The 23,420-nt window shown below is 43.8% G+C and overlaps 1 protein-coding gene across 1 annotated transcript in view; it reads left to right on the plus strand.

Annotated features, from left to right (window-relative positions):
• The window catches only part of LOC138265155 (sodium-dependent serotonin transporter-like), a 590,345-nt gene that overhangs the window by 108,343 nt on the left and 458,582 nt on the right, over nucleotides 1-23,420 (plus strand). The window contains exon 3 of the mRNA XM_069212703.1: nucleotides 10,377-10,596. Within this exon, the coding sequence (XP_069068804.1) occupies nucleotides 10,377-10,596 (220 nt within the window). The remainder of the gene's footprint in view (nucleotides 1-10,376; nucleotides 10,597-23,420) is intronic.

Here is a 23,420-nt window from a genome sequence, read left to right on the forward strand (position 1 = left end):
GACAACCCAGTTGTATTTCTGGGTGGGGAACCACGGATCATATTCGCCTGGTCATAGCACTTTTTGGTACCATAGTGGTTTCGGGGTATCCCATGGCTCTTGTCCTTTTAGATGCGGAAAAAGCATTCAAAAGGGTATCCAGGGACTACCTATGGGCAGACATGAGGTGGTATGGCATTGGTGCAACAAACATCAGGGCTGTTCAAGCTGTATATCAGAATCCTACAGCCAGGCTTCAGAATATTCTGGTCAAACACAAATTATGAGAGCAACTAGACAGAGTTGCTCCTTCTTCCTCCTGCTATTTACCCTTCATGTCGATCCTTTGATTCAGAAGCTTGAGACTCACATTTTAATCACACCTATGCAATTCCCTGATAGGAGCACTAAGGTCCCCGCAGAGGCTGATGACATTGCAGTGGTGACACCTGACCCACTAGCATCATTGCTGGATGTTGAAAAAGAGGCTGCAGATTTCTGGAAACTCTCTGAGCACTCCCTCAACTGGAATAAGACCCAGCTGATAGCCAACACGCATGTACAACTTGTCGACATACGGGCTGTGGAGAAAGCTGTGTATCTGGGAGTCAGTATGACGCAATAAGTAGACTAGATAGTCAAGTCCAATTTATTCCCTGTAATACATAAAGCAAAAGGAGATCTACAGAAAATAGACAACCTGCATCTGTCAATTATCGGTTGCTTTTTGCCAAAGTTTCTGTGTCTCTTTAGGGCAATTCCTTTGCTTTTTTAAAACCGTTGTTTAAAAGCAATAGAAGATCTGACAAGCAGATTTCTATGGTCGTATGCTAAAATCCAGAGAGCCCTAAAACTACTGATGCTTCCCATAGGTCATGAGCCAGGACCCCAAATTTAGGCCATTGGTACCACTCGGAGGGATCTGTTCTAACATGCTTTTAATGCAAGGTATGGATGCCTAGAAATGGAAAATATGTGATAGCAAGTCATCACTTTTTGCTTTTTGTCTGATATAATTGGGTTAGCAAACATAGCCGGAAAAAAATTATGGTTTTCATATTTTTGAAAAAGCATTAAAAATCATCATAATATGTGCAAAACTACATCTAAATCCATAATCTTGGTCAAGTTAATTTTAAAATAATTATGATTATTAATTGTAATGATAACAATATAGTCCTTAAAATGTTAACAATAAAAGTTCATTGTATTCCTCATAAATTGATCTAGATTATATGCATAATTTACACTGTTTCACTGTTCACCTATTTCATGCGCCTTCATTATGTCAGATACTAGGTCTTGAGGTGCCTTTTTTGCAGTGGAGAGACTAATGAGATCATGTGACCCAACAAATGGGTTTATCCACATTTGAATCAGACTAACAGCTCTTGTTACAGTATCTTCGTCTTTTTCAATTCGTGACTTATGTAGCTCTGTATGAGTACGATCTGATCTGTTGTTACAAACCATTTTTCTTATCTGACCCAAAGGTGCTTCTATGTTCAGCTATCATATAATCTTTTCACAGTACCCACCTTAAGGTTGAACCTTGTCGTACCACCTGGAGTCTGTGTGTCTTTGTTAACTGTTACCTGTATTGCTTGATCGATTGGAATTCGTCCAAACAGATTAACATCTGACAGCTGAACTGAAAAGCATCTGTTAATGACGTTGTGGTGTTTCTCTGGAAGTTTCACTGCAGGTAATATAATTTCAGCATAGTATACAGAAAGATATCTATCATAGTTCATCCTGTCATCCGCAAAATACCCTGAGATCATTGAGCGATGTAAATGTCAATTTTCATCTCAAGCAGCACGCAGCAGAGCTAGCAGGACATTTTCAACAATATTCACAAACGACATTCAAAATGCAGAGACATCCCCATTGTCATGATGAAGATGTTCCAGGAATACATGCCAAAGCTGTTTTACTTCGGCAAAGGCAGCATTCTGCAAGAGGTCCTCTAATCCTTGTTGGCATAGATCTTTTGCAAAGTCATTAGAATCCTCATTGAAGGAGTAGACTACCTGAATATTCTCTTTGTAATTCTTCTCCACGCAGGGGATAGATTCCATCTAAGCCAGTCTCGATATAGCTTCATACACGTACTTGGGTACTTGAACTGCACGATTGCACATACGACTTTCTAGTGCTGATGTTATTGATACTTCTTTTATCATGTCTGCTTCAATGCAAAGGTCGCAAAGGCCAGTATCTTGAAAGCATTTTCCAAGAATGGACAGGACATTGTAAATGGTGTGATAGGTGCCCATTTGAAGAATGATTCTGTCATACATTGCTTTATGCTTCCACATAATCTCAGTTGCTTTTGTGTAGAGAGCTTGATCCATGACAACTACAATTTTGCCAAATACGGTGATTACCTTATCAGCTCTGACTGGTTCAGTTGTCAGCTCAGTTGCAGGGGCATTAATGATGGGCAAGTAGCCAATGGAATTCTGTCAAACACTAACTAGGTCTCTAGTACTGGCATTAAATCCTGTCCAACTTGATATTATCTGTGCGAGGCTTGCTTCTTGTTGTTCAGCATTTCCTGTCATAGTTTCTATGGAGTATGGGAGCAACAATTGCTTGGGGGGGTTTCTGCTGGCCATTTGTGACTGCATTTATAAAGTACTGACTGAATGATTGCATACGTAAGGTGACCCTTTTGGAAGGCTTTGTGTTTTCTGGATCTCCCCTCAGAAGTCCTAATAGGAACCGTTTAAGGTAATCAGGCACTGTAATGATTCTTGATCAATGTCTGATGGATGGTAAGGCCATGGTGTTGATGTAAAGTTTGTTTTCACCATTGTTCTTTTGTGGGACAATGTTGTATCAGTGATCATGCTCATTTCTGTTGACTTAACCTTTAAAACTGATAATTCTCTTTTCACACTCTGGTTTTCTCTTACATCGTGCTTTTGCATGACACTATCAGGTTGGCCCAATAATTCTCCTTGGTTGTCTGGCAATATGGGGCGGCTGTCACCGAACTCAGAGCCCAATTTTCTTCTAATATGGTTCTTGGTTGATTTGTCTGTTCCCTGTATTCCTCTGCATGGCTGAGCCAGCAGCTGCAATATAAAACAATAGTAAAAGATTTTTTATTTTCAGCTGCTGGCTCTTAGCCAGTGGTGCGATGCTCGTTCGCCATTGTCGAGGAGCCGCCCCTGACAGGATGTGCTTGCTTCAGTCTTCTGCATGATGCTGCACGGACATTCACCACCAGCTCTGGAAAAAACAAAAAATTTCAAATGTATAAATTTTACTTGGTGTATTGATATAATCATAATTACTATTAGCATTATTATCAATTTATATAATCACATTTACTGTAATTGTAATTTTTATTAATAAAATTTACAGTAATAAAAATTATGAAAACATTTCCATTTACATCAAGGTATCTTGGGAGTTGAGCGGTAACTCACATAGGGCAAAGAGGTATGACTTGCTATGACATATTTTTCATCTGTAGGTTTCCATACCTTACCAATCAATCACATTAGAACCTGTGGTATTGTTATGGGTATTGTTATTGTTTGTAGTATTTAGTATTTATTATATCTCTTATATTATTCTATCTTTTCATGTTCTGTTCTTTATTTTATTTGTTTCATGTATTATGGTACCTTCCAGCTACCCCTGCTCCAACAATTGTACTGCCTGGAATGTTGTTGGGATTCTCGGCGGTTGGTGAAGGATCGGAGCAGGAGTGGCTGGAGTTTATTTCCTTCCTACTTGAAGAAATAAATAAGATTTTCTGCTGAACGTTTTGGCATTTTTATCGCATCTTACTTCATTTTTTGGCGACGAGTGTGGGATACAGACTGAGGGTCTCACAAAACTCCAGCTGTGTTACAAATGTGCGCAGTGAGTATCCCGTTTACATTGTTGAAGTGGATGGAGTCAAAGTTTCCATGATGATTGATTCGGGTGCAAAATTGAATCTGATCTCGGAATCTGATTATTTAAAATATTTTGTAAACAGGGTATCTCTTCATCCACCATACGTTACACCTTTCAGTTATGGTGGAAAACCTATTGAGTTAAAAAGTTATTTTGAGGCTAAGATCGCGTTTAAAGGGAACAGGATTGAAGGGAAAGTTTACATTTCAGTGGTGGGCGATACTATATTAGGTTGGCCTCTTTAGAAATTGTTAAATATTGTGTTGAACCCTAATGCGGTTCCCCAAGTACAAGTTCAGAAGGTCTGTGGTTGGGGTGAAGAACTCATGAATGAATTTCCCGAAGTTTTTTCCAATAAAATTGGTTGTGTCAAAGGTTATAAACACCGCATTGTGCTAAAGAAGGGAGCAATACCAATAGTATGCAAAGTTAGGAACATTCCTTTTAGTATAAGGGTCAAAGTAAAAGGGGAACTTGAGAGATTAGAGTCAGAAAACATCATTGAGAAAGTTGAGGCTGCAGAATGGGTTGCTCCTATTGTGGTTGCAACTAAGGCTAATGGAGATATAAGATTATGTGTGGACTTGCGCAATTTAAATAAAGAAGTGGTTGAGGATAGGTTTCCCCTACCAAATATAACTGAGATGATAAGTTCCTTGGGTAATGCCAGGTTCTTCACTACCTTAGATCTTAGCTCTGCTTATCACCAGGTACCTCTATGCGAAGAATCCAAATTGTTAACATCTTTTGTCACTCTCTTTGGTGTATTCAAGTTTAATAGAATGCCGTTTGGATTGTGTTCGGCTGCTTCAGTTTTTCAAAGACTGATGAATGAGTTGCTTGGGAATTTGACATGTGTGAAATTCTTTCAAGATGATGTTCTCATTTTTACAAATACCCTTGAACAACACAAAATATCACTCAACATTTTCTGAGATAAGGGAATTACTCTGAAGGGAGATAAATGTAAATTCTTTAAAACAGAGATTTCTTATCTTGGCCACATAATAACTGGAGATGGAGTCAAGCCCAAGGAAGAGCTAGTAAAATCCATTTTAAATCTAGCAGCTCCTGAAAGTAAGTGTGATGTGCAGACTTTCTTAGTGATGGTAGAATGTTACGCTAGATTCATTCCAGATTTAGCTAAGAGAACCTGTGCTATTAGGAACTTACTTAAGAATGGGTCTAACTTTACTTGGGATTCCGAATGTCAAAAAGAATTTGACGATTTGAAACTAAGTTTATCTTCTGCACAATCCTTTAACAGTTTCCAGCCTGGTCTACCTTGTTCCATTACCACTGATGCCTCTGAGTAAGGGTTAGGTTGTGTTTTGAAACAATTCAATAATAACAAGATCAATACTATTGCTTTTGCGTCGCGCAGTCTACGTGGCGCGGAGTGTAAGTATTCTACAATAGAGAAGGAGGCTTTGAACATTTTTTGGGCCATAAGGAAATGTAAACAATTTCTGTGGGGGACTAGGTTTGAAGTATGCACGGATCACAAGCCTCTACGTGACTTTTTTTTAAAAAAGGGGTTGGATAATGTTTCGGGTCGCATTTGTAAGTGGTTAGTTGGCTTACAGGACTATCATTTTAATGTGAAGTATGTTCCGGGATGTGAGAATAAAGCTGCGGACTGCTTATCTAGACTAAGGAAAGGAGAGTTAAATGAAGGTGATAATGATGATTCTTGGTGGGTGGATGAGGAGGTTAAAGTCTGTACTGTCACGAATGGGTGTATTACAGAGGATGAATGGAAACCTGAAGTGGATGATGATGTTGATCTATCCCTCATTAGGGACTTACTTTCTGCTGGAAGGGCTTTAGATAATGGAGAGAACCTGGGAGAGAATTACAAGAAAATTTGGCATGAATTGTCCATTCAGAATGGTGTGGTTCTAAGGGGGGGAAGGTTGATTCTTCCATGTAGGTTACGTGAGCGTATTATGGACCTTGCTCACAATGGTCATCATGGCATTTGAAAAACAAAAGAGAGGTTGAGGGGGGGTGTATTGGTGGCCAGGCATGGATTTGGCAATTAAAGGAAAGTGCAAGATTGTTTAGAATGCAATGTAGCGGATAAGTCATTGAAAATTAGAACACAACCTATGATACTAAAGGAAATTCCCAGTGAGGTGTGGGAATCGGTCTCTATTGACATTTTGAGACCGTTAAATCATAGATCTCATTCTTAATACGTGGTGGATCTCATGGATGAGTTATCTAGGTGGCCGGAAGTTATGACCTCCTCTGAGGTGTCTTCTATGACAGTGGTAGATTTTCTTACAGATGTGTTTAGAAGAGAGGGTAATCCTAGATGTATTTTAACTGATAAGGATGTTCAATTCACGTCTAAACTTATATGTGAATTTTTGAGGAAAAGAGGTATCCTTTGCAAAAAATGTGCCTTATACCATCCAGAAACCAATGGCATGGTGGAACGCTTCAACAGGATGTTAAAGGAGACCATACAATTGGCAAATCATTTGGGGTGTGATTGGGAGGCCATGACCAAAAGTAAGGTTGAAGAATATAGATTCACACAACACACTAGCACAGGCCAATTTCCTTTTGTTATGTTCAGAAAACGTATTCCCCACACAGTGGTAAATCCTCTGTGGGCCAAAGCAACAACTCAACTATGAGGATAGGAGAGATTCAGCTGTGAACAAACACTTGACTTGTCAGGAGAAAATAAAGCAGGTGTATGATGTGAGGAAATCTGTGAAAGAGACACAAGTGGTTGTGGGTGACTTGGCCAAAGTCAAGTTGCCTGGGAAAACCAGTGGTGGGCAGTCTCATTTTAGTAGAATTTTTAAGGTTGTTAAAATTTTCAAGGGTGCAGCTAAATTGGATGATGGACGTATCTGAAATCTCAATAGGATTGTCAAAATCAAATAGTGCATATATGTATATATTTAGTTTGTTGAAGGGGGAAGGTGGTGTGGTATTGTTATGGGTATTGTTATTGTTTGTAGTATTTAGTATTTATTATATCTCTTATATTATTCTATCTTTTCACGTTCTGTTCTTTATTTTATTTGTTTCATGTATTATGGTATCTTCCAGCTGCTCCTGCTCCAACATTTGTACTGCCTGGAATGTTGTTGGGATTCTCGGCGGTTGGTGAAGGATCGGAGCAGGAGTGGCTGGAGTTTCTTTCCCTCCTACTAGAAGAAATAAATAAGATTTTCTGCTGAACCTTTTGGCATTTTTATTGCATCTTACTTCAGAACCCATCCCCCAAGTGGTACCGATAACATGGTTGGCTTAAGGCCTACCAAGGAAAGTGGTGGTTGGGTTATTCCAAACTTTAAGTATTATTATTGGGCGGCTGCCCTCCAGTATATAGGATGCCTTTTTGGCGGGAATGAGGAACACGGCTGGTGGGGAGAGAATATTCTCCCATCTACAAACTTTTATTTGGGGGAAGATGCTAGAGGCTGCTTTTTAAGGACTGAGGAGCCTAGTTATTTTTTAAAAGTTCAGTTCAAGACTCTGTGCAGCTTTTAAGATCTGGGCACTCTTGAGACAAAAAATGGGGCTTGGAAGATTTAACTATTACACCCCATCACATGGAACAACTTTACTCCCTGCAGTATTTCATGATCTTTATTGCATTAGGTGGGAGGCCAGGGGGGATCAAGAGATAAGAGGAATGTTTGCGGGAGATAGGATTGCATCATTTCAAGAATTACAGGTGGCTTTTGTGACTGATAAGAAGGACTACTTCAAATATTTACAGCTCCTGGACTTTCTTGGTAAAAAAGGAGGGGGTAAAACGGCTTTTCCAAAAGTACATTAATGAAGATGGTGGGGACCAATGTTGGCTGTACAATTTGTCAAAAGTATAAGTTTCTAGGGTCTTATATGTCAGATGACTTGGAAAAGCACTTGGGAAAGTGTAAGAAGAAACTAGGTTCTACAGACTGTAGTTTCTATGAATCCCTGAGATCGGCCTGACCTTGCTGGTGTCTGCTGGATTGCAGGTGCAGCATTATAAAACAATCTTTGACCTGTACCATACGCCAACCAAAATTGCTTAATGGGAAGGAAATGCAGGTACTTGCTGGCCCTTTGTCACAGCCAGGGGGTGGACCTGGTTCAAATGTTCAGCACATGTCCCTCGCTGGAAATGTTGAAGTGAGACACGACAAGATTAATGGAAACTGCACTGGTGGTGGATATCATCATGACCCCTCAATTAATGGTGTTGAGTGTACATAATGAAAGGGTTACCAGGTCTGCACAGTTTTTTGTCTTTATAGTCATAGTGGTAATTCATATCTGTATAGTGTCAGCCTGACTGCATCCATATTCCCAGGCATTCCAACAATGGTTAGCACGACTGCTTTGATTATCCAATCTTGAAAGCACCTTGTATGCTAGGAAAGAAAGGAAAGGTAGGAGAAAGGGTAAACAGATCTGGGCCACCTACAGGGGTGAGTTGGAGCAGGGTTACCCAACTAGGAGGACTGAGTGAGGATATCTGCATGGTAACTTTGATTGCCTTCTTGCTAATCTGAACCCTACATTCTCTCTATTATGCGGATAACATTTTGTATTCTCTTTGTCTCTGGTACCCCGGTACTCTACTTGGAAGGAATTTGCACATCAAAAGGCTATGCTGCACCTTTTTCTTCTGTGTACAGTATATATGTTTCGCTACAACGCTGCCAATGATGTACCATGGAAATGAATTTGGTCTTGATTCTGAATAAAAAAAATTCTCAAGGGCACACCCTTGCATTTTAATTCTTATGTAGCTCGCTCTTTTGCTCTTATCGAATGATAAGCATATTATTGGATATTAAAGATGTACCATGGAAATGAATTTGGTCTTGCTTCTGAATCATTTTTATTTTCTCAAGGGCACACCCTGCACTTTAACTCTTTTGCTCCGATCGAAAAATGAGCATATTATTGGATGTTAACTGATGTCTGGGCATGATAGTGCACTTTAAATTCTGAATTGTTTTTCTTCAAGCCCATACTGAAATGAGAAATGATGAACAACTATGGGTTTTTGACTTTATGGACTGCTTTTTTCTTATCATCCTTAAATGTTTTATTACTTTTACATTTACTAGAGTAATTGATATTTTACACCATCCTCTTGTGGTTGTTTGTGGGGGGGATAAATCTTTGCAATAGAAATAAATGAAAAAAAAGGAAATAGATTTTTTGGTTTTCTAATAACTGTGGCACCATTTGATCAATCTTCACAAAACTTTCTAAAAAAAAGTCTCATCCACCTCAGCTCCTTCCCGGAAATGTTTGGGGTGATCTGCCAAGCAGGGCCCAAGAAAAAGGAGAACCCCCCAATGTGGGCCAGGGTCTGGGGGTGGTGCACAAAATTTAATATGGGAGGGGCCCATGCATCTCCCCTTGCCAAGCCTTCTTGAGGCCCCAGGAACCCCGTCAACAGGGCTGAATGTAAACTAAAGGGTAGAGGTCATGCAACCCTCCTCCCAAGACTCTCTGAGGCACAGGGACACCATTCCCTGGGCTGATTCTAAATTAAAGGGAACAGAGGCATGCAGCCTACCTCCCAAAGCCTCCAAATGCCCCAGGAATCCCATCCCCTGGGGCTGCAATTACCTAGAATTGGAGCACAGTGTGCGACCACTCCTCCTCAAGCATCTCCAACCCCATCCCCTGGGTAGAGGCTAATGCTTGATGCTTAACAAAGTGCACTAATAATTACCTCCAAAATTAGATCACTCACTACATGTTCTATAACACCCTTGATAATATCACTGCAACATCAGAAATTACATCATTGATGATGACACTGGCCATGGGGGGGTTGGGCGTAAGTTACAGTTACTTAGGGTACAGGTTATCGCTACTTTAGAAAACTATAACTGATGAATTTCAGGGATTTCTTTTAGCTTAAAATGGTATGTTTTAACTGACATTTTCACCTAACTTTAATGTCACTTTGATATTTGGGGTTTTCAGTGAATATGTATATATGTAAGTGTGTGCATAAAAAGGTTAGCCTTTTTTTGGAGTGACCCCCCACCCCACAACGAACTTCTTTATTTAAATAAATATTTTTATTTTTGTATGTGTCTTCTTTTAGAAAACTATTTTAATATCTATATTTACATACACATACAAATGTATGAATTTATATACACATTAATCTTTTAACTATCCCTCACACACACATATAAACAAGCGTATTACAACTGTCCAGCTTCCCAGGCACCTGCAATAAATTGTGAACATTTACGATGAGAAACAATCTGATCTACAGTTGTTGTTGTGCGAATTGGCTTTGTTTGTTGCCTGCTACTGGCAATGTGGCGTACTTTCAAGTAGTACAATGAAAAATAATTTGTATGTAACTTCATAATGTTATGGCTTGAAAAAACACAACAATGTATAGAGAAGAACTGAAGTCAAGTTGTTTTCATTTTAATCAGGTCTAAATAACCTGTGTAATACGTATCACATTTGAACTCTAGGCATTGGATTTGCAATCTGTATCATCGCGCTGTATGTGTCCTTCTACTACAACACTATCATTGCCTGGGCGTTGTTTTACTTCTACTCATCCTTCACCAGTACTCTTCCATGGACGAACTGCAATAATCCCTGGAACACTCCCAACTGCACTAACTACTTCGAAAAAAGGAATGTGACTTGGACAAATTTTTCAAAGTCTCCTGCTGAAGAGTTTTATACGTAAGTGCATGTAAGTGGATTATGTAATGTTTTAACTACGGTTGGAGGCGTGATTAAAGGAGGGATGACCGTATAATTGGCAATGCATGTATTGGGTGTCAGTAATAATACAATGTGTACTTGCTGAAGTTTATTGTTGCACCAGAATGTCCATCATGACATTGGATAAAAGACTAAGGGGGTCATTCTGACTTTGACTGGCGGCGGAGGCCGCCCGCCAAAGTCCCGCCGGCAGAATACCGCTGCGCGGTCAAAAGACCGCCGCGGTAATTCTGAGTTTCCCGCTGGGCTGGCGGGCGACCGCCAGAAGGCCGCCCGCCAGCCCAGCGGGAAACCCCCTTCCATGAGGATGCCGGCTCCGAATGGAGCCGGCGGAGTGGAAGGGGTGCGACGGGTGCAGTTGCACCCGTCGCGATTTTCAGTGTCTGCTTGGCAGACACTGAAAATCTTGGTGGGGCCCTGTTAGGGGGCCCCTGCAGTGCCCATGTCAATGGCATGGGCACTGCAGGGGCCCCCAGGGGCCCCACGACACCCGTTACCGCCAGCCAGGTTCTGGCGGTCAAAACCGCCAGAACCAGGCTGGCGGTAAGGGGGTCGGAATCCCCATGGCGGCGCTGCTTGCAGTGCCGCCATGGAGGATTCCCTTGGGCAGCGGGAAACCGGCGGGACACCGCCGGTTTCCCGTTTCTGAGCGCGGCTGTACCGCCGCAGTCAGAATGCCCATGGGAGCACCGCCAGCCTGTTGGCGGTGCTCCCGCGGTCGTTGGCCCTGGCGGTCCATGACCGCCAGGGTCAGAATGACCCCCTAACTGACAAGATGGGAGAAGGTCAGTGCTCGAGTACCTAAGTAAGAGAGAGGGGAGGCTTAATACTAAGGTATCTCTTCTCTATTTGGTATTCTGGCCAAGCTCAGGGCCGAGACACTGCAGAAAGTCAACAGGTTTGACCATAGTAGGCAAGTGCATTTTTTTTAAAGAAAATGTATTTTATGAATATAAGAATAAGAAAATTAAAACACGATGGCAGCTAAACAAGGTTGCCATATGGTTGCAGTAACCGTTTTAAAATTAAAAACCCTTCACTGATGTGGCATTCTTACTAGTGATATTATGAACATTATTAAATAATGTATTAATAATATCATATATTAACATTATTATTTTTGAAGTAGAATTGAAACCACTTCCCACCGAATCACTAAAATTGCAGGCTGCTTATAAATTACGAATAGTTACCAGCGTTTTAAAAGGAGGAATAAAATAAACCATTATTGAGCTGAGCAGATAAAGTGCACACAAAACAAATACTCAGGGGGTCATTACAACCCTGGCGGTCGGTGGTAAAGTGGCGGTAAGACCGCCAACAGGGCGGCGGAAAAAAATGGTAACCGCCGCAGTCATCCACCACTTCACCATTCCGACCGCCATGGCGGTGAGAACCGCTGGGCTGGAGATTGCGGTTTTCAGCCCGGCGGTCGTCACTAGACCGCCGACGGTATCAGGACCCTGCATACCGCGATGGATCTCGGGTGGTTGGGAACCGCCATGAGATCCATGGCGGTAGGCACTGTCAGTGCCAGGGAATTCCTTCCCTGGCACTGATAGGGGTCTCCCCCACCCCCACTACCCCCCACGAATACTCCCCCAACACCCCTCACTCCTCTGCCACCCCCCAAAGGTGGCACAACCCCCCTCCCCACCCTGACCCCGAACATGCACATATACACACCCCTTCACGCACACACCCCCAACATGCACATATACACACCCTTACACGCACACACCCCCAACATGCACATATACACACCCCTACTCGCACACATACACCCGACAACACATACCCGCACACATACAAACAGACATGCACACCGTCCGACCCGCACACATTTCCCATACACACAGCACCCCCTCACGCATACACTCACTCACTCACCCCCTCTGCACTCTCAGATGCACACCCCCATGCACGCACACAACACACAACACCCCCCCACCCCCTTCCCTAACGGATGATCAACTTACCTGTCCGTTGATCCTCCGGGAGGAGATGGGATCCATGGGGGCAGCTCTGCCACCAGAACACCGTCACCAGAACACCGCCACACCGAATCATGGGACGTGATTCAGTGGGCGGTGTTCTGTTGACGTGGCGGTGGAGGTTGAGCAACCTCCACTTTCCCACCGTCCGCCAGTATGGCTGCTGGCGGCGTTCCATACGAAAAAGGACGGCGGCCTGCCAGCAGTCATAATACGTGGTGCGGAAGACCGCCACCACTGGCGGTCTTCAGCACGGCGGTACCTCGGCGGTCTTGCGAAAAGACCGCCGAGGTCGTAATGACCCCCTCAGTGTTTAGAGTTAATTAAAAAAATAACTAAACCAAAATACACTTTGAACCAGATGTTTCATTGAAGAGAAAGGAAGTATTTTAAAGTGTATATAAACTACTTGCACAGGGTTTGTGTAATCAGTGTAAGTAAAATGAGCTAATGGGCAAAGGGACAGACCCACTGTCTAAAACAGGAGCTCAATGAATGAAGCCCACTGACTAAAAGTCACTCAGTGTGCATGTTATCTATGACTTTTTTTTTTAAAAAACAACAATTTGGGGAGCCAGTTAAGGCTGTCTCAAAGATCAAACATAATAAATGTCGCATTATAACAAATGCTATTTAGAGTCACCATAGTTATGCACATTCACACATGTATTTCTAGAGTGATTCTACCTTACTACTAGAGTGCAACAAAACTGGCATGAGAGGAGCACTGGATTCTATGCTATTATCAATCAATCAATCAAATATCAATCAAATAAATTTCTTAAGCGCACTACTCACCCGGTAGGGTCTCAAGGCGCTGGGGGGAGGGGGTTACTGCTCGAAAAGCCATGTTTTGAGGTGCTGTCATAAGGTTAAGAGGTCCTGGGTCTTGTGTGGGTTGGTGGGGAGGGAGTTCCAGGTTTTGGCAGCGAGGTGGGAGAAGGATCTGCCGCCGGAGATGGTGCGTTGGATGCAGGGGACTGTAGCGAGGACGAGGTCGGCAGAGCGGAGCTGTCGAGTTGGTATGTGGAAGTTGATTCATTCGTTGAGGTAGGCCGGTCCAGTGTCATGAAGGGCTTTGTGAGCGTGGACAAGGATTTTGAAAATGATCCTTTTGTTGATGGGCAGCCAGTGTAGGGATCTGAGGTGAGTGGAGATGTGTTCATGGCGAGGGAGGTTGAGGATGATGCGTGCGGCTACGTTCTGGATTCGCTGGAGTTTTCTCTGAAGCTTGGCTGTGGTCCCTGCGTAGAGGGTGTTGCCGTAGTCCAGTCTGCTGCTTATGAGGGAGTGGGTGACTGTTCTTCTTGTTTCTAAAGGAATCCATTTGAAAGTCTTGCGTAGCATGCGAATGGTGTTGAAGCAGGAGGATGATATGGCATTGATTTGCTGAGTCATGGAAAGTCCAGTATGATGCCAAGATTGCGTGTGTGGGTGTTGGGGGTGGTCCGAGGGTGGTGGGCCACCAAGAGTCGTTCCATGCTGGACCGAAGATGATGATCTCTGTTTTGTCTTTGTGTTCAGTTTGAGGTGGCTTGCTGTCATCCAGTTGGCGATGTCGAGGAGTCCGGCGTGCAGGTTATTCTTGGTGGTATCTGGGTTCCTAGTGAGGGAGATGATGAGCTGGGTGTCGTCAGCATATGAAATGATGGTGAGGCCATGGGGGCGGAGGATGTTGGCGAGAGTAGCCATGTAAATGTTGAAAAGGGTGGGGCTGAGGGAGGATCCTTGGGGGACCCCACAGATGATCTTGGTGGCTGTAGACCAGAAAGGAGGGAGGCGAACTCTTTGGGTTTTTTCGGAGAGGAAGGAGATGAGCCAGTCCAGGGCTTTGTGGTGAATTCCGGTGTCGAAAAGGCGTGTGCGGAGGGTTTAGTGGCATACAGTGTTAAAAGCTGCAGAGAGGTCAAGGAGGATGGGGGCGACAGTCTCGCCCTTGTCCAATCTGGTCCTGATGTCGTCTGTGCAGGCGATGAGGGTGGTCTCAGTGCTGTGGTTTTTGCGGAATCCAGACTGGGAGACGTCGAGTATGTTGTTGTCTTCTAGGAAGCGAGACAGTTGTACGTTTACTATTTTCTCCACGACCTTTGCGGGGGAGGGGAGAAGAGAGATGGGTCGGTAGTTTGTGAGGTCTTCAGGTTCTGCTTTTGTTTTTTTGAGAAGAGTGTTGACTTCTGCGTGTTTCCAAATATCTGAGAAGGTTGCGGTGTCAAAGGACTATTGATGACGGCCCAGAGCTGGGGAGCAATGATTTGTCTGGCCTTGTTGAAGATGTGGTGGGGGCAAGGGTCTGTTGGGGAGCCTGAGTGGATTTGCCAATTTCTTTGTTGTTGGTGGGGGTCCATGTGTTGAGTAGGTTGGTGCGGCAGGGTGTTGTGGTGTTGGTTGTATCGGTGGTGGTGATGGTGGGTGCTGACGATGTGAAGCTGTCATGTATGTCTGTGATTTTGCGATGGAAGTAGTTGGAGAGGGAGTTGCAGAGGTCTTGGGAGTGTGGAGGGTCGATGGTGCAGGATTTGGGTTTGGTGACTTCTTTGATGATGGCAAAAAGTTCCTTGCTGTTGTGTGTGTTGTTATCTATGCGTTCTTTGTAGAAGGACCGTTTGGTGGTCCGGATGAGTTGGTGGTGTTTGCGCATGGCTGTTTTGAGGGCGGAGAAGTTGCTGATTGAGGGTTCTTGGCGCCAGGCTTTCTCAGTTTTTCGGCATTCTCGTTTGGAAGACTGAAGTTCTGTGGTGAACCAGGGGGCTGTCTTGATGATGCGGGTGTTGTTGTTTGTTTTTGAAGGGGCGAGGGAGTCTGCGCGAGTTCCTAGCCATCGTGTGAGGTTGAGGGCGGCGGTGCTGGGGTCGTTGGTGTTGGGAGGTGGAGCTTGTGCGAGGTTGGAGATCAGGTGTTCTTTGGAGATCTTGTTCCACTCGTGGTAGGGGGGTAGGGTGTTGCTGGTGGTGGGTGGTGGGTTTCAGGGAGGAGAAGTGGATGCAGTGTTGGTCAGTCCAGTGGAGTTCGGTGGTGTGAGTGAAGGTGATGTGGGTGCTGGAGGTGAAGATGGCGTCTAGTGTGTGCCTTGCCGAGTGGGTGGGTGAGGTGACCAGTTGCTTGAGGCTGAGGTTTGCGAGGTTGTCCAGCAGGGCCATGGAGTTGCAGTCGTGGGTGCTTTCCAGGTGAAAGTTAAGGTCACCAAGGAGTATGTAATCTGTGGAGGTGAGGGCGTGGGAGCTGATAGTGTTGGCGATGATGTCACAGAATGGGTGGTGGGGTCCTGGTGGTCTGTAGATGAGGGTTCCTCTTAGGGTGGTGTTGGCGTTGATGTGTACCTGAAAGTGTAGGTGTTCTGCGTTGTCTAGGGTGTCGTTGGTGTTGGTGGAAATCTTGATGGAGTTTCTGTGTATTATGGGGATACCTCCTCCTGGTTTGTTGGTGCAGTCCCTACGGGTGATTTTGTAACCTTCTGGGATGGCTATGGCAATGTTGAGTTCTGATGGGGATTTCATCCATGTTTCAGTGAGGAAGGCGATGTCGGGAGAGTTTGTGGTGAGCAGGTCCCAAAGCTCGATGGCGTACTTGTGGACGGAGCAGGTGTTAAGGCAGATGCAGTTAAGGTGATTGGGGGGCTTGGTGTTGTTGTGGTGCTTGTCGGTGTAGTTGGTGTTGGTGTTGGTGTGAGTGCAGGAGAAATGGCATGAGTGGCATGTGAAAGGTCCGTGTGTGTGTTTGGTGTTGGACTGGGCGCAGGCAGGGTGCTGGCCGGGGTTGAGAGCAAGGAGCTCTGTGGAGGAGGAGTGGTGCTTGGGGGGGCTGGAGGAGCGTGGACCAGGGGGACAAGGCGCTGACGGGCTTTCCTCTGGCGCGCCAGTGGCACGGCCACGCAGCGGCCGCCATTAAGAAGGGGAGGTGGGAGGTAGGAGCAGCTGGGAGGTGGGAGGGAGTGTCCAATGGGGGCACAAGGGGGGATGCAGGGGATGCAGCGGCTGGGTCAGAGTAACCGTTGAGAGCCGGAAAAGATAACGGGCACAATTTTAGAGCGCAAAATACAAAGCAGAGCAGAAAATGGGCACAGTTTAAGATAAAAACAGTTTGTAAAACGAAAAACCAATTACAAGAAACGAAATACGAAATATAGAAATGAAATACAAGGTATACTAGACACGCCTACCACTACGCACCAGGGATGAGGCGCAGGCGGGTCCCTGCGGGTGGTGGAGGGCCTCAAACTTCTTTTGCAGCAATGGTGGGGACAGGGGCACGGAGGCAGGCTGGTGGAGCCGATTGCACTCCTGGCCCAAAGCAGGTCAGGGGGTCACACTAGGCGCCGCGAAGCGGCCGTCATTAAGAAGGGGAGGTGGGAGGGAGGAGCAAATGGGAGGCGGGAGGGAGTGTCCTATGGGGGCACGAGGGAGGCGGGGCTACAGGGGATGTATCGGCTGGGGCAGAGTAACCGTCGAGAGCCGGAAAAGATAACGGGCACAATTTTAGAGCGCAAAATACAAAGCGGGGCAGAAAATGGGCAGTTTAAGATAAAAACAGTTTGTAAAATGAAAAACCAATTACAAGAAACGAAATATGAAATATATAGAAACGAAATACAAGGTATACTAGACACGCCTACCACTAGGCACCAGGGATGGGGTGCAGACGGGTGCATGCGGGTGGTGGAGGGCCTCGAACTTCTTTTGCAGCAACGGCAGGGTCAGGGGCACAGAGGCAGGCTGGTAGAGCCGAGTGTACTCCTGGCCCAAGGCAGGTCAGGGGGTCACTTTTCACAACAAAACATTTCTGCAAAAAAGTGAGGTTTCTTCAATGTGATTAAATTCCTGCTCAAATGTAACCCCTGATATCCAGGTTTTTCGGTTGAATGCCTTTTTGTCAAACGAATGCACAGCGAAAATGTCATGGCATAATCCATATGTGAATTTTTTTTTATTGTAACATGCGGTTTACCACAGTTTTTTACATCCTGATGAAAGAGTTTACAATAAAAGATATCTCAGATAAATGATATTAGGGCCGTGATACGTAGTTTTGGAACAGAACTTCGGGAATCCTGCTTGAGTTCCTGACTGTGAATTCCGTAAAAGTGCTCCACGCAGAAAAAGAGCGTAATACGTATGAGCCATGGCTGTTATTTAAAAGGGACTGTCCAGCTCCTGAGTTAATAGAGTTGCATTCAATTCACTTAGTAATTTTAATGCTGATACAAAATGGTGTGGCTCACTGATTTGGAAGATGCAAAGGGGCATATTTAACAGCCCCTAGCGCCATTCGAATGCCACGTTAGCATAATCTTTTTGACACTATTGTGCATGCATTGTGCCTCTTTGTAACCCTTTGCACTACATGATGCCTGTGCCAGGCATAATGTATGTAAAGGGGGCGTTTCCCGGTGGTGGGGGGGCAAAACAATGGCTCAAAGAAATCTAAGAGAGTTCTTTGCATTATTGTTTTCGGCACTTTTAACACCTGCTCAGAACAGGCGTTAAAAGGAGGCTTACATTGGTTACAATGGGCCTTTGGGTGCTTTGCAGGATTGACGTCGAATTTTTTTACGCTAGTCCTGCAAAGCGCCAGACTAGCACCAAAAAGTCTGATGCTAGTCCCCTAACTGCCGCCATGGTGCACCGTATTTTAAATACGGCGCACACATGGTGGCATTAGGGGGGCCTCAAAGGGGCACAAGAAAAGTGGCACTGCACTGTGTGCAGCACACTTTTCTTAAATACGCCCCAAAGATTTGATGAAAGATGTCTCAGGGTCCAATAGAGGTCTAAACAGGGGAACATTGGACCCAAACATGGTTATTCCCATTTACTGAGTTTTCAAGCCCTTCTAACAGATTTCTTGTGTGTTCCAGGATCACTTCTCTGATTTACTCAGTAAGGTTGCACTTATATGCAATACATAGATGACCATACAAACTGCAGGATGCACCTCACCTATATCAAAACATTCATTATCCCTAGCAAACAAGCATTTTCAATCTCGCATTTGCTCAAGTTAGAGCTATTAGCGTTGTAAAGAAAAAAAACGCAGGGCAATCACACTATGTAAAATGCAGCTCGATCACGCTGCGTGGAAAATAAACAGATAAAGTAGTCCAGAAACCATGCTGAAAACATCGAGCCTCGAATGGTTTCAGTAGTTTACTGGTGCTGTGTAGGTGGGCTAAACACCAGAAAAGGCATGACGTATGCATGCCTTTCACAAATGAAAACAAGCGGATTTTAAAATGCAAGCCCACAAACCAATGTAAGTGACTGATGTGACATAGGTGTGGTTTGAAGCCCAAAGAGAGATTACAGAATGGGACGGAGCGCTTTGCCGTCGCCCATAAAAAAGCAGGGTACCTACTCTGTGTTTTAGTGTTGAACAGTCAGCACACAGAAACGGAAAGAACAGGATGTCATTCTGTGTGGCGTGGATGTAAACAAATCTACGTTTCACCCAAGCACTGCTAGTTCTACTTTCACTAATTGCTGCCAGTAAACTAAAATGAAAGCAAACGTTATCACAATGCACTGTGGTTGTGTTCTTTCTTTGAAAACGTGGTGTTTGGTGGTAGGCAATGGCTGGGTCCTTAGAAAAGACGCCCTTCCTTAGTATCTGGTTGGGAATCTACAGTGAATGGTGTTTAGTAAGCCAGGCAAAGGCTTGCCATCGCGGCAATAGGTCACATCAAAGAAGCCGGGAGCCAGATCACAAAATGTTTTTGATGCCCTTGGTGGTACAATAAGGCAGTATTTAGTGCAAAAAACATTTAATGCCGTATTATGAAAACAGGATTTTAGAGGTGTTAATGTTCGTGAAGGTTTATGCATATTTTGCTGTGTAGCAGCTTGTGGTGGTGATGTGCTGTGTAATTGTGATTTTGTTGTGTTTTACTGCGCTTGTTGTGTTGAGCTGACTTTGCTTTGTTTTGATACGCCCAGTTATATTTTAATTGCACTTCTTTGTGTTATGTCATGTTGTTTATTTTTGCTTTGTCAACAAATGCTGCTACAATTCCAGTCAGTACAGGTATTGAAATTTGCTGGGCCAGGCAACCGCAACAACATTTTAAAAAAAAGTGGTAAAATAGACCTTCTCCAGCACCCCAAGTCTTCAGACACCAATCAGCCCAACACTGTGGCAGAAACTGTCTTAACCTAGCGCTCCCATTTTTCACTTTATGTGATAAGGCCCTGGATCTTCCACTCCAGGCAAAAGTATTACTTTCTCATCGAGGACTTTGACGGTTTTATGTATTGTGGAAACAGGTGTCATTGTTCTAACTCAAATAATGAAAATAATATAATTGAGGTTGTTACATTTATGTTTTTTTTTCTAAAGTTGCACCTGAAGGTCTTTGCAATACATCAACATGGTGGTTCGTTTGACCAAGATTTGAATGTATTGCATCTGCAGTTGGCATTTATAGCTTTGGCTATACATGATATATGGGCTGTTTTGTTACAACAGTTTGTTAAACTTGAATGCACACAAAAATGTACTGATGTAAAGGTGCATGACTTTTCCCTTGGTATTGTAGCAGGAAAATCCTGGCGGTAAGGGGCATTGGAAAGTGTTTAATATCTGTTTTGGGATTTTCTTTGGAAAGCCTGCCATATGGCTCCATCATGTTAATGGAGGCATATAGCAAAATTTCAGGCCATTGACAGGAGCCGCCATGACGAAGGTCCCTACCAATGATAGAAACAGCCACTGGGCCGGCGGACATTCTACATTTGCTGGTTGACACTTCCAATGGGCCAACTGCCAAGAAATAAATGATGCCTGTGGAGTATTGCTGCATCTGCGCGCAAGCGGTCTCCACGGAGATGCCGAGTTAGAATACCTTGCGCGGTCTCTGTGGAGAGGCGTGCACAGCAGAGGACGAGGACGGTTGAAGGTGTTAGATGGCTGGGGCGTAATTGAATAAACTTCTTAACTTGCCTTTGATGGATCTTTCTTGTTTTGAACTAAGAGGACCCTATTTCACACTGGCGACGAGGATGGCTCAAGTTAGCCCCAACATTTTAGGAGATTAAAACTTTGACAGCAAACGGCGTCTCCGTCGAACATCGTTGTTCGTTAGCCTGGCGTTTTGGGGTGACTCACCCTGTTGGTTTCCAGGCCGTTTGGAAGGCCGAGTTTGCCAATGCGAGGAGCGCACAGCAGTGGAGTACACCTGAGTCGAGTTCAGGTTAAATGAAATGCTCGGATTGCTGTTTCCTGGAGGCATGGTCTAAGGGGTTTTACCCTTAAATGGATGGTCTAAGCAACAGCATTAAAGGGGAAGGTGTTTTTTGCTGTTCAGCTGCTTCTTTATAGACGGTTTTAATCGGTGAGGTGGCTGGATGGTGCAAAATTGGTTGTAATTGTAAACGGTGACGGCACACCTTCATCATTTAAGAGCGCTTTTGCCTGTCCTGTACATTGCACGGTGACAGGCACACCTATTGGAAGTGGTGTATTTCTATTGAGTACTTTTGGACAAACACCCAATTAATGTGAAAAGGTGTATGCTGTGTATCTTATAGGAAATTTGCAGATTTAGAATTTTGTTTTAGTACAGCACCAGAATGTTTAAAGGGAAGTGTTTTGAGTTGGTTACTATAGTATATCTGTAACAAAAAAAAAAAAAAAATATATATATATATATATATATATAATGCAGAACGTAACACCCCCTCCCTTCTTCTTAAGCAGTCCAGATGATCCTACATATCCGTGGACTTAGTGGAAGAAAATGTTTGTTCATTACTCCAGAGTGTGTGGACCGACACTCAGCACAGAGAGGAAACACGCACTATTGATGCACTGTTTGGGGGGTGAAGGTCAAGAGGTAGTCGAAAACTTACCAGATTTAAGTATTGAAGAGTCTAGAAATCTAAATGAATATGAACTCTGCATTAGGAAATTAGACAAACATTACATACCGAGAGTCAGTACGATAATGGAAAGGTACTATTTTGGGAGAAGGGAACAAGGGAAAGATGAATCGGTGTAAGAGTACATTACTAGTTTGAGGAAACTAGCAGCGTCTTGTAAATTTGGATCATTAGTGGACAAAAGAATTAGAGATTAACTTGTACTAAGGTGCAGTAGTGACAAAATTAGGGAGGAATTGTGGTTAAAGGACGAACCACCTTTAGAAGAAGTGATCTTAGTAGCAAAGGGAGTTGAGCACATGCTTAAGTGTGTTAAAGAATTAAGTAGTAACAAGGTTATGACTGGAGAATCTACGACGGTGGATGAGGTGGTATGTTAAGTGAAAAGTAAAGAGCTTAGTGCAATGAAGAAAAAAGATGATGAGTCAAAGTTTAAAGGAGAATGTTTTCGTTGTGGGAGAACTGGCCACAAAGCTAATGCTAGCAATTGTCCAGCAATAAATGTAGTGTGCAATGGGCGCGGGAGGAAAGGTGACTACTATAAATGTTGTCGTAATAAGAAGAAAAAGAATGGTAACAGCAGCATGATGAGAGAGATTAAAGAGGCGTCTCAGGAGGTGGTTTTCCAAGTTAAAACATGGGGAAAGAGTGAGGAACATCCGAGTGAGGTGGTGAAAGTAGAGGGTGTTGATCTTTTGATGAAGTTTGATTCCTGTTCACAATTAACGATAATTTCCAAGAAAAGTTTTGATTTATTAGCAACGAAAGATACAGTTTAAAAAAAAATGGGTGTACGTCCAGGTGGATATGGTGGACAACCAATAAAAATGTTAGGATACTTTGAGGGTCATCTTGAGCTAAAAGGGAGACATTTAGTAGGAAAGGTCTATGTGTCCAACCAGGGGGAAAACCTTTTAAGTTGGGCACATCAGAGATTGCTGGGGGTTGTATTGAATCCAAATGCACAACCACAAGTGCAAGTACAGTGTATTAATGGTATTGAGGGTGAGTTAGTCTCTGAATTTCCTGAAGTGTTTTTGGAGAAGTTAGGTTGTTTAAAAGGACACAGACATAGAATTAAGCTGAAGAAGGGTGCCATTCCAGTAGTAGCTAAAGTGAGGAAAATTCCGTTGGCGCTACAAGAGCCAGTGGTGTCAGAACTTAAAAGGCTGCAGGATCTGGGTATAATTGAGAAAGTGGAAGAAACTGAATGGTTGGCGCCCATAGTTGTGGCAAGGAAGGGAGATTGAGACATCAGATTATGTGTGGACCTTAGGGCCCTGAACAGAGAGGTTGTAGTTGACAAATTCCCCCTTCCGAATATTGAAGAAATTGTGTACACAGTTGGGGGAGCAAAATATTTCTCCACGCTAGATTTAACATTGGCATATCATCAGGTAGAATTGGAGGAGAGTTCACAAGAGTTGACGGCATTCATTACACCCTTTGGTGCCTTTAAATTTAAGAGGATGCCTTTTGGACTTGTATCAGCAGCCTCTGTGTTCCAATGTATCATGCACAAGATTTTGGGAAATGTAGGTGGTGTGAAGTGTTATCAGGACGATGTTTTGATCTTTGCAGACACAGCGACAGAACATTGGGAGCGTGTGAGGTTGGTATTGAGAAGATTAAGTCATGCTGGTTTTACTCTTAAAAGGAAAAAATGTAGGTTTGGTCTAACAGAAGTTGAGTACCTGGGACACTTAATCACAGGGGAAGGTGTAAAACCCTAACCTGAGTTGGTCATGACAATAAAAAATGAATCAGCTCCCCAAACCAAGGAAGAAGTGAGTTCATTTTTGGGGATGGTAGAGTACTATGGGAGATACATCAAGAATTTGTCAGAGAAGACGGTGAACATGAGAGGACTTTTAAAAACGGAAAAGGAGTTCATTTGGGACACTGAATGTGAAAAGGAATT

The sequence above is a fragment of the Pleurodeles waltl genome, chromosome 11, assembly GCF_031143425.1.
Source record: "Pleurodeles waltl isolate 20211129_DDA chromosome 11, aPleWal1.hap1.20221129, whole genome shotgun sequence".
NCBI lineage: Eukaryota > Metazoa > Chordata > Amphibia > Caudata > Salamandridae > Pleurodeles > Pleurodeles waltl.